At 42.4% G+C, this 13,988-nt stretch overlaps 1 protein-coding gene across 1 annotated transcript in view; it reads right to left on the bottom strand.

Moving 5' to 3' along the window:
* Window positions 1–13,478, bottom strand: part of B3glct (beta 3-glucosyltransferase) — a 110,187-nt gene extending 96,709 nt beyond the window's left edge. Inside the window, exons 1-2 of the mRNA XM_013027267.1 lie at window positions 13,429–13,478; window positions 1,855–1,904 (exon numbers count right to left, since the gene is read on the bottom strand). Of these exons, the coding sequence (XP_012882721.1) occupies window positions 1,855–1,904; window positions 13,429–13,456 (78 nt within the window). The 5' untranslated portion in view covers window positions 13,457–13,478. The remainder of the gene's footprint in view (window positions 1–1,854; window positions 1,905–13,428) is intronic.
* Window positions 13,479–13,988: the final 510 nt, after the last annotated feature.

Raw genomic sequence — 13,988 nt, 5'->3', positions numbered from 1 at the left:
CATATACAGACATGTCAAAATGAAACCCCCTCAGTACAATTAATTGATGTTAATTGAAAAATGTACAAAAAAAAAGAAATACTGTTGCACTATTTATAGAACTCAATAGAGCCTTGGTTAATATGAGAAGAGCAAGTCATATTTTGGAATACTTTTTCTCTCTCTCCCATGCTACACTGATCCCATGCAAAGCCCAAATAGTTTAAACTTAAAAAAAAGGATATGTTTAGTTCATGGACATAATGATGAAAAGCTCTGAGATTTGAAATTACACTGCCTGGCTCCTCCTGCCTCCCAGGCCTTGAGCAGAAGAAGAATCTGGCAGTATGGCCAGCACCAGAGTCTCCCACCTGGTCCCCAGCATGCCTTCCTGTCGCCCACCTACAAGGTCACAGAAACTGGACCCTTGAGACTCCTCTGACCTAGAAAATCCTTTCACAGGTAGGGAAAACCAAGCTGAGAGCTACATAGGGTAAGCCTGGAGAAAACCGTGACCTCTGCATGTGGTGGAGAAAACCGTGACCTCTGCATGTGGTGGCTAGTCTTGCCTGTCAACTTGTTTGGACTGAGGAAGTACCTAGGAGAATGGTAAACCACACATAAGACTGACTAGAAGAAGAAAACCTGCCATCCACGTGGGCTGCGCCCCACAGGCGGGAAAAAGGGAAAGCCTGAGAGCACAGGCCTCAACCCTTCTCTCTCCCTTTCTATCTTTTTCCTTCCCTCTCTGTCCCTCTCCCTGTCCTTGTTCTTCTACCTCTGTCTCTTCCCCTCCCTCCTCCCATGGTCCCCTCCTTCTCTCCCTCTCCCTCCTCCCATGGTCCTCTTTCTCTCTGTGTCTCTATTTCTGTTTCTGTCCTCCCTTCCCCCCACCCCGTCCCTCCCTGTATCTCTGTCTCTCTCCCTTCTCCCCCTCTTCTCTCCCTTTCTCTATACCTCTCCCTATCCCTCCCTCTCTCCTTTCCCTCTCCTCCCTTCTCTTCTCTTTCTTTTCTTCTCTCTGTTCTTCTCTCTTTGCCTTCCTTCCCCTCCAACTCTTTCACCCTTCTTCTGTGTCTCTCCTCTCTGTCTGTCCCACTTCCTTTCCCTCCCTTTTTTCCCTCTCCTTCTGCCTTTCCTCTCCCTCTATCTGCCACTCCTTCCTGGCAACCATGACGTGAGCAGCTCTGCTGGGCCAACACCTTCCAGCCATGATGGGCTGAAGCCTCAGAAACTGTCACCCAAAATAAAGTTTTCTCCCTTAAGTTGTTTATATCAAGTGCTTTTTCACAGTGACCAAAAAAAAAATATATGACTAGCACACCAAGAAGTATTTCTAAAATGTCTACCTCCATATCAAAACATTTTTTATGTTAAAAGGACTATTACACCCTCATGGATCTACTTTAACTATTAAAGATACTTTTAAAGTTAACTATATAGGTTTCTGATAGGGATTCAAAATCCATGTTGACCAATATGGTGTTAATTCATATAAACAACAGAAAAAATACACATTAACTTATTATTTTGTTGTTATTATTCTGGTACTAGTACTAAGGCTTGAAAGGCTTGAACTTAGGGCCTGGGTGCTGTACCTGGGTTTGTATGCTCAAATCTAGTGCTCTACCACTTGAACCACACCTCTACTTCTGTCTTTTTTGTAGTTAAATGGAGATCAGTCTCTTAGACTTTCATGTTTGGGCTGGCTTTGAACCACAATCCTTAGATCTCAGCCTCAACAGCAGCTAGCATTATGAGCATGAACCACCAGCACCTAGCCCCACATTAACTACTGAAAGATGAAACCTTCAAGAGTCTCTCAAAAATAAAGGAATTCAAAGGGAGGACAGATGACAACATTAGAATTAGTACCTGAGACCGCTGGACCTCTTTCTTTGTATCTTCAGATACCAAAGCAAAAGCTAGAAAGGGGGTGAAAAAAGGAACATTTTAATATTAACAATTTGGGTCCATTCTCACATTTAACAGTTTTGCTTATAATGAGAAAAAAATGAACAGAACATATTTGCTCCCTTTTAAGCAACTGCATTGCTACAAACTAGTATTACTACTTCTCTTCATCTCTGACTTTCAGATTATTCCGCAATGCAAAGTCACCACGCTTGGGCTCCCAATCAAAAATAATTCTATACCAAAGGGGGGAAAAAAGTCTATGTATACCATTTGTGCTGCAGATATAATCCACAAAGCAAAGACAAATGCAAAGTATCTCACTGAATCCTTGATTTGAATTCCGGAGAATGAAAAAAAAAAAAAAAAAAAACAAGCACAAATTCCCAGCATCACTACCAAAGCCTGGAGTACAACAGAGCTACATTTGGAGCAAGCTTGCTCTTAGGAACTATGGAATCTAACGTGTAATGCCAATGCTTTGGATCCTGAGTAGAATTTACAGAACTCTACTAAAGTGTCTGGGCAGGAGAGCCAGCGGAATTAAAATCATTCCCCATTCCCAGTGATTTAAGGTTTTGAGTACGAACCTCAAATAAGTATCTCCCTGGAGATACATTTAGCCTAGCCATTAAAAAATAATAACAGTAACAATATGAGAGTAACAACACTTGGAAAACATAAAGCCAAATGAAAAGCCAAACAGTCAGGAAGGTTAACAAACAAAACAATACTTTAAGCACATTTCTCCTAAAGAAATGCTTAGAGAGCATTTGCAAAGGGTTGGCCTCCTCCAATTAGCATGCCCAGGAGGAAAGGGCTAAGCTTTGAAGCAGGAACACACTGAGAGGCCTGGAGAGAAGATACTGGAGGGTAACCACAGACCACAAGGAGGACTCTAGCAGGGCTCCTGAGAGACAGAGGAGACCCTCTCAAAAGCAGAAACTTCACTTCCTTCTACCTCATCCTTCCCCAGCCCACCCACAGCCCCAGATATCCACTGCCTCAAGTTCTCCATTAACATCTGCTCAAAGGAAGTAATCTAAAACATATTCACACTGAAAAGCAAATGACTAACATGGTTTAATTGTTTCCATTTCCAAAATGACATTTCAAATGGCAGGACAAAATTGAAATGCAAGTCATAGGAAGTCTGGGTGGAATTTAGATGGTAGATGAGCCATCCCAGAGACAGTCTCATCTAAATTAGCAAATTCCCAAGTCTAGAATGGCTTATCCCCCGCAAGATGCTTTCCTTCCCATCAGAGCATCTATTACCACCTGACATAATGTGGTTATTTGTCTATTATTTATATATTAATGAACTATAAGCTACACAAGACCAGGAATATAGCTTTACTGACTGCTGGCCCCAAGAACAAAGTACACAGAATGAGTTCACTAATACCTAAGATCACATATAGTCTCTCCTCTGCTGGTTTTGAAAGGTATCAGTGCATTGCTTATCATAAGCAAGCAGCTAATACCATTTGCCAATGTGACAAATCTTGCTTGTTGAAATCAAGACACACTGGGATAGCATTAGCTTTTTTCACTCATGGCTGGTGCTCTACCACTTGAGCCTCCAGTTTCCCAAATGTGTTCTGAAGACAAAGAGTATGTTATATCACTCATAATCTTAAAATAACAAATCATTTTCAGGATTCCTACCAACTAACTCGAGGCTTCATGAAATTAAAGGAGTATGAATAGATGAGGAAAGTGAAAAAAAAAGGAAGCAAGTAAGAAATGGAGGTCACCTTCAACAATTCTAAGATTCATTCGGTAGTGATTTGTTTGATCATAACTACCAAAGTGTATGTGTAAGTCTTAGTACCTTTGAATTCTTCTTAGTTTTGATTTTCATACAGTGGGAAGAGATATGTCACTGCTCTTTTTTAAAATTTCTGTGGTCTTAAGCAAAGCAGTATAAGGAGTATATTTATATAAATATATATGCATGTATGTACTTCCACGTGATTTTCATTCTAGATGTTCTTACCAAATTGATAGTTTCATGTCCACATGAACTGACCTATATTTGCATGCACATAGATAAAAGACTTAATTTTTCTTGGACATTAAAAGAAAAACAAGCACACAAGCTTGCTGTTGTGCATAGCTATGGATTATGCATAAATCAATAGCTATAGGCTAGTAAATGAGAGAGGAAGAGATGGCAAAGGTCGCAGAAGACAACACTCTAGAACTCAAGGTTTACTGTTTGATTTCATGCTAATCTCCAGATTTAGCAGAGTCTTGAAAACCTGGACTTTATACCTTTAATGTACAGTTGGAGAAACAATCCAAGGTAAATCACGATTTTATGTACCAAACTGCTATTTAAAAGTAATTCTCTCTTTTCTTTTTTCCAACATGAATTCTGGCAACTTGAGACAGACAGTACTATTTAAAGTGCAAATCAGGGCAGGCAATAGAAATCAGACCTTTTCCTTGATAACTTTAAATAATTCAAGCCAGTGAATATGTTAGCATACCTAGATAGAAAGATAAATCAAGGTTTTACAACTAACCTGGGACTAGGATTTATTGACTGGCCTAAACCCCAGGGCACAAGAAAACTGGAGGAGTTAATTGCAGTGCATTTAAGTAACACTAATCAACTACCTTCTCTGGTTCCTGGGAGGTGGCAAAGAACCCCAGTCACCATGCAGGGAACATAACTGTGCCTTGGGATTCAGGATTCAATTTTCATTTCTGTTCTCTTGATTTGTCCTCCCAAAGTCTTCCTATAACTCCTGTTACAGACACCAAGCAAAATCTAGAAGATCACCATCAAGATCCCCTACTTTGAGGGACACTGTGGGAAGGAATGAAATGGTGCCCAAACCTGGGGCCCCTTGGCATCGCTGGCCATGCTAATCAATGACAATAATGATGATGTCTGTCAGTACCCAGCATAAAATCCAGGAGAGAAGAATCAAACCTGGCACAGTGGCTCTGCCACTCTGGCCAAAGTTCCCATAGCCATATTCTGGCGCTCAGATTCTCACCAGGATGCTTAGAAGACCTTTTGTTCTCACACTCTGTGGGAGAAAACCTTGGGGCCTCACTTTCTTTCCTATGACCTACTTACAAAACATGCTTCAGTTTCCCAGCACAGCTGTGGCCTCCAAAGGCTGCCCCTCCCTGGAGCTTTCCAGGTTTAATTCCAGGTTCACAGGACGGGGGCCTTAAGCTCCAGGATGCACAGCCCAAGGCCAATTTGTCTGCTTCTTATTACAGACTTTGATGGTAATCCACAGTGGCTGAGGGAAGGGAATCCAAGGCATGCTGCCCAGCAACAGGAGATGGAGACACAGCTGCCTTTCCTTCACGCTCTGGAGACGAGTCCACCGATCCCTGAACCTGCAGACTCGCTGAGTAGCAAGCAACTCTATCCACCATCATGGGAAATTACTGCTAAGGCAAAGGATGGAAGGTCCTGTCAATCACATGAGGGCCAACACAGAAGCAGCCCACAGTGCGTGGCAATCACCTAGCAGGTATCATGTTTAGACAGGGTGAGGTGGTGTATGCTAAGTGCTGTATGAATCAACAGTTATCGGTATCATTATACATCCTATTTTTATTTGTTCAACAGACAGGAGTCACTCTGTCTGCTGTGAACCATAAGTTAAAGTTATGTTGAATGCAAGGTGCTGGTGGCTCATACCTATAATCATAGCTACACAGGAGGCTGAGATCTGAAGATCCTAGTTCAAAGCTAGCCCAAGCAGGAAAGTCTATGAAACTCCAATTAAGCACCAAAACAAAAAGCCAGAAATAAAGCAGTGGCTCAAATGGTACAGTGCTAGCTTTGAGCAAAAAAAGCTCAGGCACAATAACTAGACTCTGAGTTCAAGCCGCAGGGCTAGCACAAAAAAAAAAAATACCTTTAAGCAGTTATATGAAGAGGTTTTAATTCAACAAGTCAGTTTATAAGTACTTATAAACCTTTCCATGGTTCTCCTCCATCTTTCCCACCCCCATCTACATCCTTATTACCAAGTTCCATTTTCACTTATGTACATTAAATGTAATGACTGTATTCACCTGTCCTTTCCTCTCTCCATTCATCTGCCTTCTCTTCCTCGTAAGCTAACCCTGACAAAGTATGTTTCAGCTTCCTGGTATTCATTTTGTTAAGAGTTATCATTGGAATCCTCCCCCGAATATCCCAGAGTTTAGTCTACTTGTTTGTGTATATGTGCATATAACCCAGTAGATATTTTCATATATGTTTATGGCTTAGATCTAACGTCCAACAATGACAGAAAATGTGCTGTTTGTTTCTCTGAGCTTGAGTTACTTCACTTGGCATATATTTTTCTGGGTCTATCCATTTCCCTGCAAATGATATAATATCAGTCTTCCTGATAGTCAAATTCCAAGGAGGGAGTGAATGCCACTACAGACTGATTTCTGGAGAAGCTAAGGAGCATTTAGGAAGAGAGAGACAGAGACAAAGCAGGACATAAACATGGACATAAACACGGCAGCTAGGAGGATGCAGGCAGGAGGCAAAGGTAGGTCTGGGCCCGAGCTGAGGTGTAATAGTGGCTGGAGCAGTAGGCCTGGAGGATGAGGGAACAGAAGGTGCAGCCTTCCTGGCACACAGTCTATGTGTGTAGGAGGGAAGGGACTAGAGGGGCAGTGAGGGAGAAATCTGGAGGTGATTCCAGCTTTTACAGAGTTTGCTTGGCTGGGCAGCCATGGATAAGCTACAGAGTAAGGGCCATAAGCAGATGAGGAAGAAGCTCAGGACATTCACATGGAAACCTCCCTTAACAGCTATCCTCCAAGGATGGAGGACCAGAGTGAACAACGGACTGTACAGTAAGAGGCCCCAACACCAAGTCCTGTGGCTCACACCTGTAATCCTAGCTACTCAGGAGGCTCAGATCTAAGGAGCATGGCTTGGCTAGCCTGAGCAGAAAAGTCACTGAGACTCTTATAATTAATCGAGAAAAAGGTTGAAGTGATCAGAATGCCAGCCTTGAACCTTTATGCACTGTGTGTGAGTGTGTGTGTGAGTGTGTATTACACACACATACACATGACTTGATCTCCACACCCAGGCCCCATAGTCCAAGGAACAGGGCAGGGTTCCCCAAACATATCAGAGACCAAACTATAAAGGAAACAAAATGGAAAGGCCTGGCAGGGAAAGAATGTACTTGTTTAAGGAATTTTTAAGGAGTTCTTTCAAGGAGCTTTGTCCTTAGTGCTACACAGGTCAGGAGAAAGATCTGAGTCACCAACCCTGCTTGATTATCACAATTATCATAAAAGGTCAAAGCACGGTACCTATACTGGTCAGTATATTCTATGGGTCAGAGGGTATATATAAGTAATTAGGACAGAAAATACAAATTAACCATATGTATTTAGAAAGAAAAAGATTATTTGCTTCTTTGATTCATACCTCATTTAAACAAATTACTCAGGATATATAAACCAGAAAATTCCAACTCAAGCGGAGTTGGACCTCACCCTCATTAAGTATGTCCTATATCCTGACTTACAGTGAGAAAAATCTCTAGTTGCAGTCTACTACCCAAAACCCTGAACAGGAGAACAGAGCAAATATTCAAACACAAGGAAATTAGTTCTTGGTTCCCGCAATCAGACTACTAAAAGTTAACCGCCAGGCTTGCTTCTTAAACATACAATGTGCACAGAACTATTGGCCATCTTATCTATTACAAAATGCAGATATTTTTAGTAACTCACTTCCATCAGTACTATACAATCCATGGCATTTGTTTTTGGTGTTGTTTGGTGGGTTTATTTGGGACAGAGTCTCATAGCCCAGGCTGGCCTGGAACTATTTGGCATAAACTGGCATCAGACTTCCAATCCAACTTCTGCCTCCTGAGTGCTGTGACTGCAGGTGTGTCACCATGCATGGCTACAATCTAAGACATTCAGAGCCTTTAGGAATGTCCTTGTATATGGTCAAACACCTGTTTGCAGCTATCTACTGCTTTAATTTTTTTTAACCCATACCCATAAATAGGATCCCTTTAGTAGGATTTGAAAATCTACAAATGATGTTGGAACCAGAGAAAGACTTTAGTCTGAATTTTGGAATGCCAGTTCCTTTCCTGAGTAGATAAGACACCTGACTGATGCGTATCGGGTTCATTTCTGTGCTTTGCTCTTTCCAGAACAAGTCCTTACTTCATTTTAAAGGCAAAGTAACCACAAGTCATCTTTATATTCTCTTGATGTTCAGAATAGCTACAGCTAGGATTCGCTATGGCTTGCTTCCTAGTTCCTCATAATCTTAATGAGGGGGGAGGAGTGTCGGAGACAGTGGTGGGTACAGGAAACAGCAGTGGGTACAGGAGACAGACATAATTGAAAACTACAGTTTCAGATCTGCAGCCCCCAAGTGACTTAGCAGGTCTTCTGATTGGCCAGTTGTCCCATGCTTCATTTGCATAGGGGCAACTAAATCAGAGCAAAGCCTTGGGTATAAAAATCCCTAGAGCCAGAGGGAGAGCCAACCAGAGAAACATCATACAATGGACTGGGAGAGCAGCTGAGCAGCAGAGGCCATGACTGCAATACTGCTCTAAATAAAATTGCTTACATCCTCTCCTGTTCTGGACTTCACTCATTGAATTGCTGAGACAAGAATCCAGGACTACAGTGGCAGCAGTAGGTGTTGTCTGCTGCTATAACATTGTTGTCTGCTACAGGGCTGCAACCCCAGAGGTCACTGCCAACTGCAGAGCCAGAAAAATATAACACAATGGTCTCTGTCCACTTCAAGCCACAGCAACAGCAAAAGACAATTCTGAATTACTTGGACTTTCTTAGCCTCCAAACCCTCTTTTCTTCAACCCAGCCTCAGATATTTTATTACAGTACACATACAGATAAATACACCAGCAAGCTACATTTTAACAAGCCTGCTACCATCTGACACACATGAGGACTGAGAGCTACACAGGAACTTAAGGGGGAAGGATGGAGTTGTTGTCACAAGCTCTGTCCACTTCACTTTTTTCACTTCACCTCACAAACAAAGTACATCACCACCCTCAAGATTCGGAGAAGATAAATCCAACACGATGCATGAAAAGCCTTGAGCTTCTTACAGGAAGCAATAAACGTAGGCTAAAATATATCACCTGTGCAGTTTCATAACATATTCTATTAGGAGTGACGATAAGTCATATCACTAGGAGAAAATAGCACAGCCATACTTGAGATATGTGCAAATCTTATTTGATGAGAATTTTACTCTTAAAAAAAAACCTAAACCTGCAGCTTCCTTTCATACAGCTAAAGACTACTGTCTCCAACTCTTAACAAATTGCTATGACATATAATTTTCAATAGATGCTGAAGTATATTTATTTTGTCACTGAAGGCTCCATTCTTTTCAAAATTAAACTACTGAGATTCCCACTGATACAAGGACTCCCCAAGTTCTCCCCAGCTGGATCTCTCCCCTGAGCTGCAGAACTGGCAGGCACCTAACAACCCACACACATCCAGGCCAACTTGTCCAGAACCTATCAGCTTCACATTCTTCTAAAATTAAAGCACAATTCAGAAAAATGACTGGAGAACCAGGAGCAATGGCTCACACCTGTAATCTTAGCTACTGAGATCTGAGGATCCTGGTTCAAAATCAGGCCAGGCAGAGAAAGCTGAGAAACTCTTATCTTCAGTTAACCAGAAAAAAAAAAGAAAGAAAAACAGCCAGAAGTAGGTGAGACTCAAGTGGTAGAGTGCCAGCCTTGAGTTTAAAAAAAAAAAAAAAAAAGCTAAACTAGAGCACAAGGTCCTGAGTTCAAGCCCTAGTAATAGCACCAAAAAAAAAAAAAAGATATGACTGGGTATTTTAGTGCCACAGAACTGTACACCTACCAATTATTATACATGATAAATTTTAGTTCTTTGTCACACACACACACACACACACACACACACACACACACACCTGCATGTCAATACTGAGGCTTGAACTCAGGCCCTGGGCACTGTCCTTCAGCTTTATTCACTCAAGGCTAGTGTGCTCTACCACTTGAGACACAATTCTACTTCTGGCTTTTTAGTGTTTCACTGGAGATAAGAAACTCAGACTGCCTGGGCTGGCTTCAAACTATGATCCTCAGCCTCCAGAGTAGTTAGTTAGGTTAGGCATGTTTAACCATAGCAATTTTTTAAATCTGGTTTTCTCCTTAAAGGCCCATCAGGAAACAGTACTACTCTCTACCCAGCAGCTTCTGGAGGAGACCAGTGACTCAACCTTGCCCCACCCACCATGGGCTCAGCCCACTGAGCCCATCGATCATGAGTCTACAACTACTTCACTGAGCAGTTACCTCGTGGTTCCCCATAACCCCAGCACCCTCCGCCCCCACCCAACCCCAATCCCAGGTACACAGAAGTTATGGCATGTATGGCCCCAAGACAGCCCTCAAAATGACCCAAATCCCTGGAAGAGAGAGGGGGAAGGGTGACATTGTCCCAAGTCACCTGACTAATATAACTCCAACCCTTCTGTACATCACCTTTAGAAAAGCAATAAAAAGTGTGTGTATATACACATATTTTTTTTTAATGTTCAATTCTTCCCCACGGCCTACATGGTCCTACCTCCCCCTGGTCCCTACCTATTTCACCAGCCCCTCCATGCAACTTACCTTCCTCCTCTTGGCTTTGTCACCAGGTTCTGTCCCTCGCTAAGATGTTCCCTTTCTCCCTCCACATACTTGACTGCTGCCTCTCCTTTACATCTGAGCCACAATGCCACTTCTTCTAGGAAGCCTTAATGAAGTACTTACTTGAGGCTCCAGCGCCAGGCAGAACCCTGGTCACACCATCCAGGAACAAAATATCTACAGACACTGACTGACAGCTGTTTCCCGGGGTATATGACCATTCCATGGTGAACCATGTCCCAGGTGAGACAAAAGCCCAGCGACTTCCTGTGATGTTTTCTTAACACATCCTTAACTTCTTTCACTGAACTATAATTAAGCTAGGTGCTGGCAGCGCATACCTGCGATTGTAGCTACTGGGGAGACTGAGATCTGAGGATCACAATTCAAACCCAGTGGAAGCAGGCAAGCATCTGAGAGAATCTCATTTGCAATGAATTGCCAAAAAGTCAGAAGTAAAGGTGTGGCTCAAGTGGTAAAACACCAGTCTTGAGTGAAAAAGCTAAGCAACATCACCCAGAACCTGAGTTCAGGACCCAGTACTAGCGAGCGCGCACGTGCGCGCGTGCACACACACACACACACACACACACACACACACACACTGTAGATACTTTCTGGTGTCCCCTACTCCACAGGGATGGAGCCAGATGGCTCTTCTTCTTCCACTATCCTGATGCTTAACACATAATAATTACTCAATAATTACTTGTGAATCAATGAAAGAAACTTTGGGTAGTTTTCTTTCTTTCCCCTCCATGGTACTGGAGTAGATGGAACATGGCACTTGCTAGGAAGGTGCTCTTTTCCTTTCAATACTCTTTTTAACCAGAAATGTCTAGCAATTCAAACAAGTCTGTACACTGAATGGCTTAGTGAATAAAACTGAAACCATAGTTGTAAGGGGGAGATTCTCAATCAGTATTAGACTCTCAGGAACCTTATTAGGTACTATTAGGTACACTATTAGGTACCTTAATCACAGAAAAGATGATGGAGTTAGCTAAGGGGACTTAAGCAGATTGGTGTGTGTGTGTGTGTGTGTGTGTGTGTGTGTCTGTGTGTCTGTGTGTCTGTGTCTGTGTGTACTTAAGCAGATTGGTGTGTGTGTGTGTGTGTGTCTGTGTCTGTGTGTGTCTGTGTCTGTGTGTACTGGTACTTGAACTCTGGGCCTGAGAACTGTCCCTTAGATTTTTCACTCAAGATGAGCTTTCTTCCACTTGAGCTACAGCACCACTTCTGGTTTTCTGGTGGCTAATTGGAGATAAGAGTTTCACGGACTTTCCTGACTTTGCCAGCTTACCTTGATCCTCAGATCTCAGCCTCCTGAGTAGCTAGGATTACAGGCATGAGCCACTAGTGTCCTACCATGTCTATTATTTCTATAAATAACCACCTACTCTACCACTTGAACCACACTTTCATCTTTTTGGCTGCCTTCAATCTCCAGATCTTAGCCTCCTGAGTAATTAGGTACAAACATAAGCCACTGGCATCCAACCATGAATATTTTCTTAAGCAGAAATCTGCACAACACCAAAGATGGATTAAACAGAGAGCTACAAAAGAAGAAATAGCATTTGCAAATTCCCCATAAGGAGTACCTTTAAGTCTAGAAGTTATGCTTGTTTACATGCTTTATAAAATAGCTGTCAAGAAGAAGAAAAAATGGCCTCTAACACTCCAAATAAAGCCAGCAATGAGGACTTGCTCCAGGACTGAGCCTGTAGATTTGCCTCTGAAGAAGTTAACAAAACGTAGGAACAACTTCAGAGAAGTTAACAAAACGTAGGAACAACTCCCCAACTCCATTCCCCTCCTAGCATGACTATGGGCTCCAGGAAAGATTACTAAGATCAAGTTCATGACCAAGAGGGTTATGCCAACTTGGGGATCTTGCATAACAATCTATCTAGAAGATTAAAATCAGTACCAGTAATATCTGTGCATTCCTTAATAAAGAAATGGTTTTGTGTGTGTGTGTGTGTGTGTGTGTGTGTGTGTGTACTGGTATCAGGACTTGAACTCAGGGCATGGTTGCTATCCCTTAGTTTAGTTTTTTCACTCAAGGCTGACACTCTACCACTTGGGCCACAGATCCACTTCAGGGTTTTTTGGTGGTTAACTGGAGTTGAGTCCTACGGAATTTCCTGTTCAGGCTGGCTTTGAACCTTGATACTTAGATCTCAACCTCCTAAGTAGCTAAGTGGCACATGGGTAAATGGAAGGTTTTTAAAAATCAAAAACAAGTCGGGTGCTGGTGGTTCACACATGTAATCCTACCTACTCAGAAGGCTGAGATCTGAGGATCATGGTTCAAAGCCAGCTCAGGAGACTTTTATCTCCAATTAACAAGCAGAAAAACGGAAGTGGCACTGTGGCTCAAGAGGTAGAGCGCTCGCCTTGAACTGAAGAGCTCAGGGACAGTGCCCAGGCCCAGAGTTCAAGCCCCATGACTAACAAAACAAACCAAAAAAAATGAAAAACAACCTGGAATCAGGTCTGATTCTCACTGTCTTATAATTTTTGACTCACTGAAACGTGAGGAACTGAGCAAGATTTGGCTCAGAACAAAACTCATCCCTAATTTTGGCAGGTGTTTAGAAATACAATCTTGGCTCATACAGAGAGGAGACAGGGGTGTGAAAGATAAATGCTAAGACCTATCTTTTTACCACTGATTCAAATCAGCTTCTTCATAGAGGTATCAATTAGGATTAAGGTAGGCTTCATATAATCCCATGGGATACAGGGCTGGAAATGGATGATAGACAGGGTGACCATGATGCTCCATATGCACCTAGCTTCTTCTATCTTCCCACTCTATTAGTATTAATATTGTTCTTACTATTGTTGGCTTCCATCCTCAAGGTCATCTCATGGCCAGAGTAGAGCCTTCACTATGCCAGCCATCCCACTCACATACTAGGTAATGAGATAGAGGATGAAATAAGACAAAAAGGCCAGCAATTCCAGCTGCATCTGCAACTCTTAATGAGTCTTCCCAGGAGCCCTACCCAGTATCTCTTCAGATCTCTCACTGCCAGGACAACTGAGAAATGCTTCATATTGCCACAACACCACCCACCGTTCCTCACCCAACACTTTAACCCCAACATAACCCCAATGAATTAGAAAAAGAAGAGACAAAGGTCTGTGGGGAAGCAGTCAGGAGTCTCTGCTACAATAGAATTCTTACGTTGAAACTGTAGGGTACAGAGAAAAGTTCCAGAATTCTGTCTAGTCTGTCGCCAGTTTTATAGGAGAAGACTGAGGCTCAAAACCACTCAACGCCACTAATACAGTTAATAAATGGAGACCAAAAAGCCTTCTATCTGATTCTGGAACTGGTGCCAGACTTTAGAATTGCAGTTGCAGTAAATTCTGTCTGTAGATGAACAAGAGTTT

The sequence above is a fragment of the Dipodomys ordii genome, unplaced genomic scaffold, assembly GCF_000151885.1.
Source record: "Dipodomys ordii isolate 6190 unplaced genomic scaffold, Dord_2.0 Scaffold102, whole genome shotgun sequence".
Taxonomy (NCBI): Eukaryota; Metazoa; Chordata; class Mammalia; order Rodentia; family Heteromyidae; genus Dipodomys; species Dipodomys ordii.
This window is presented reverse-complemented; position numbering and strand designations above follow the sequence as displayed.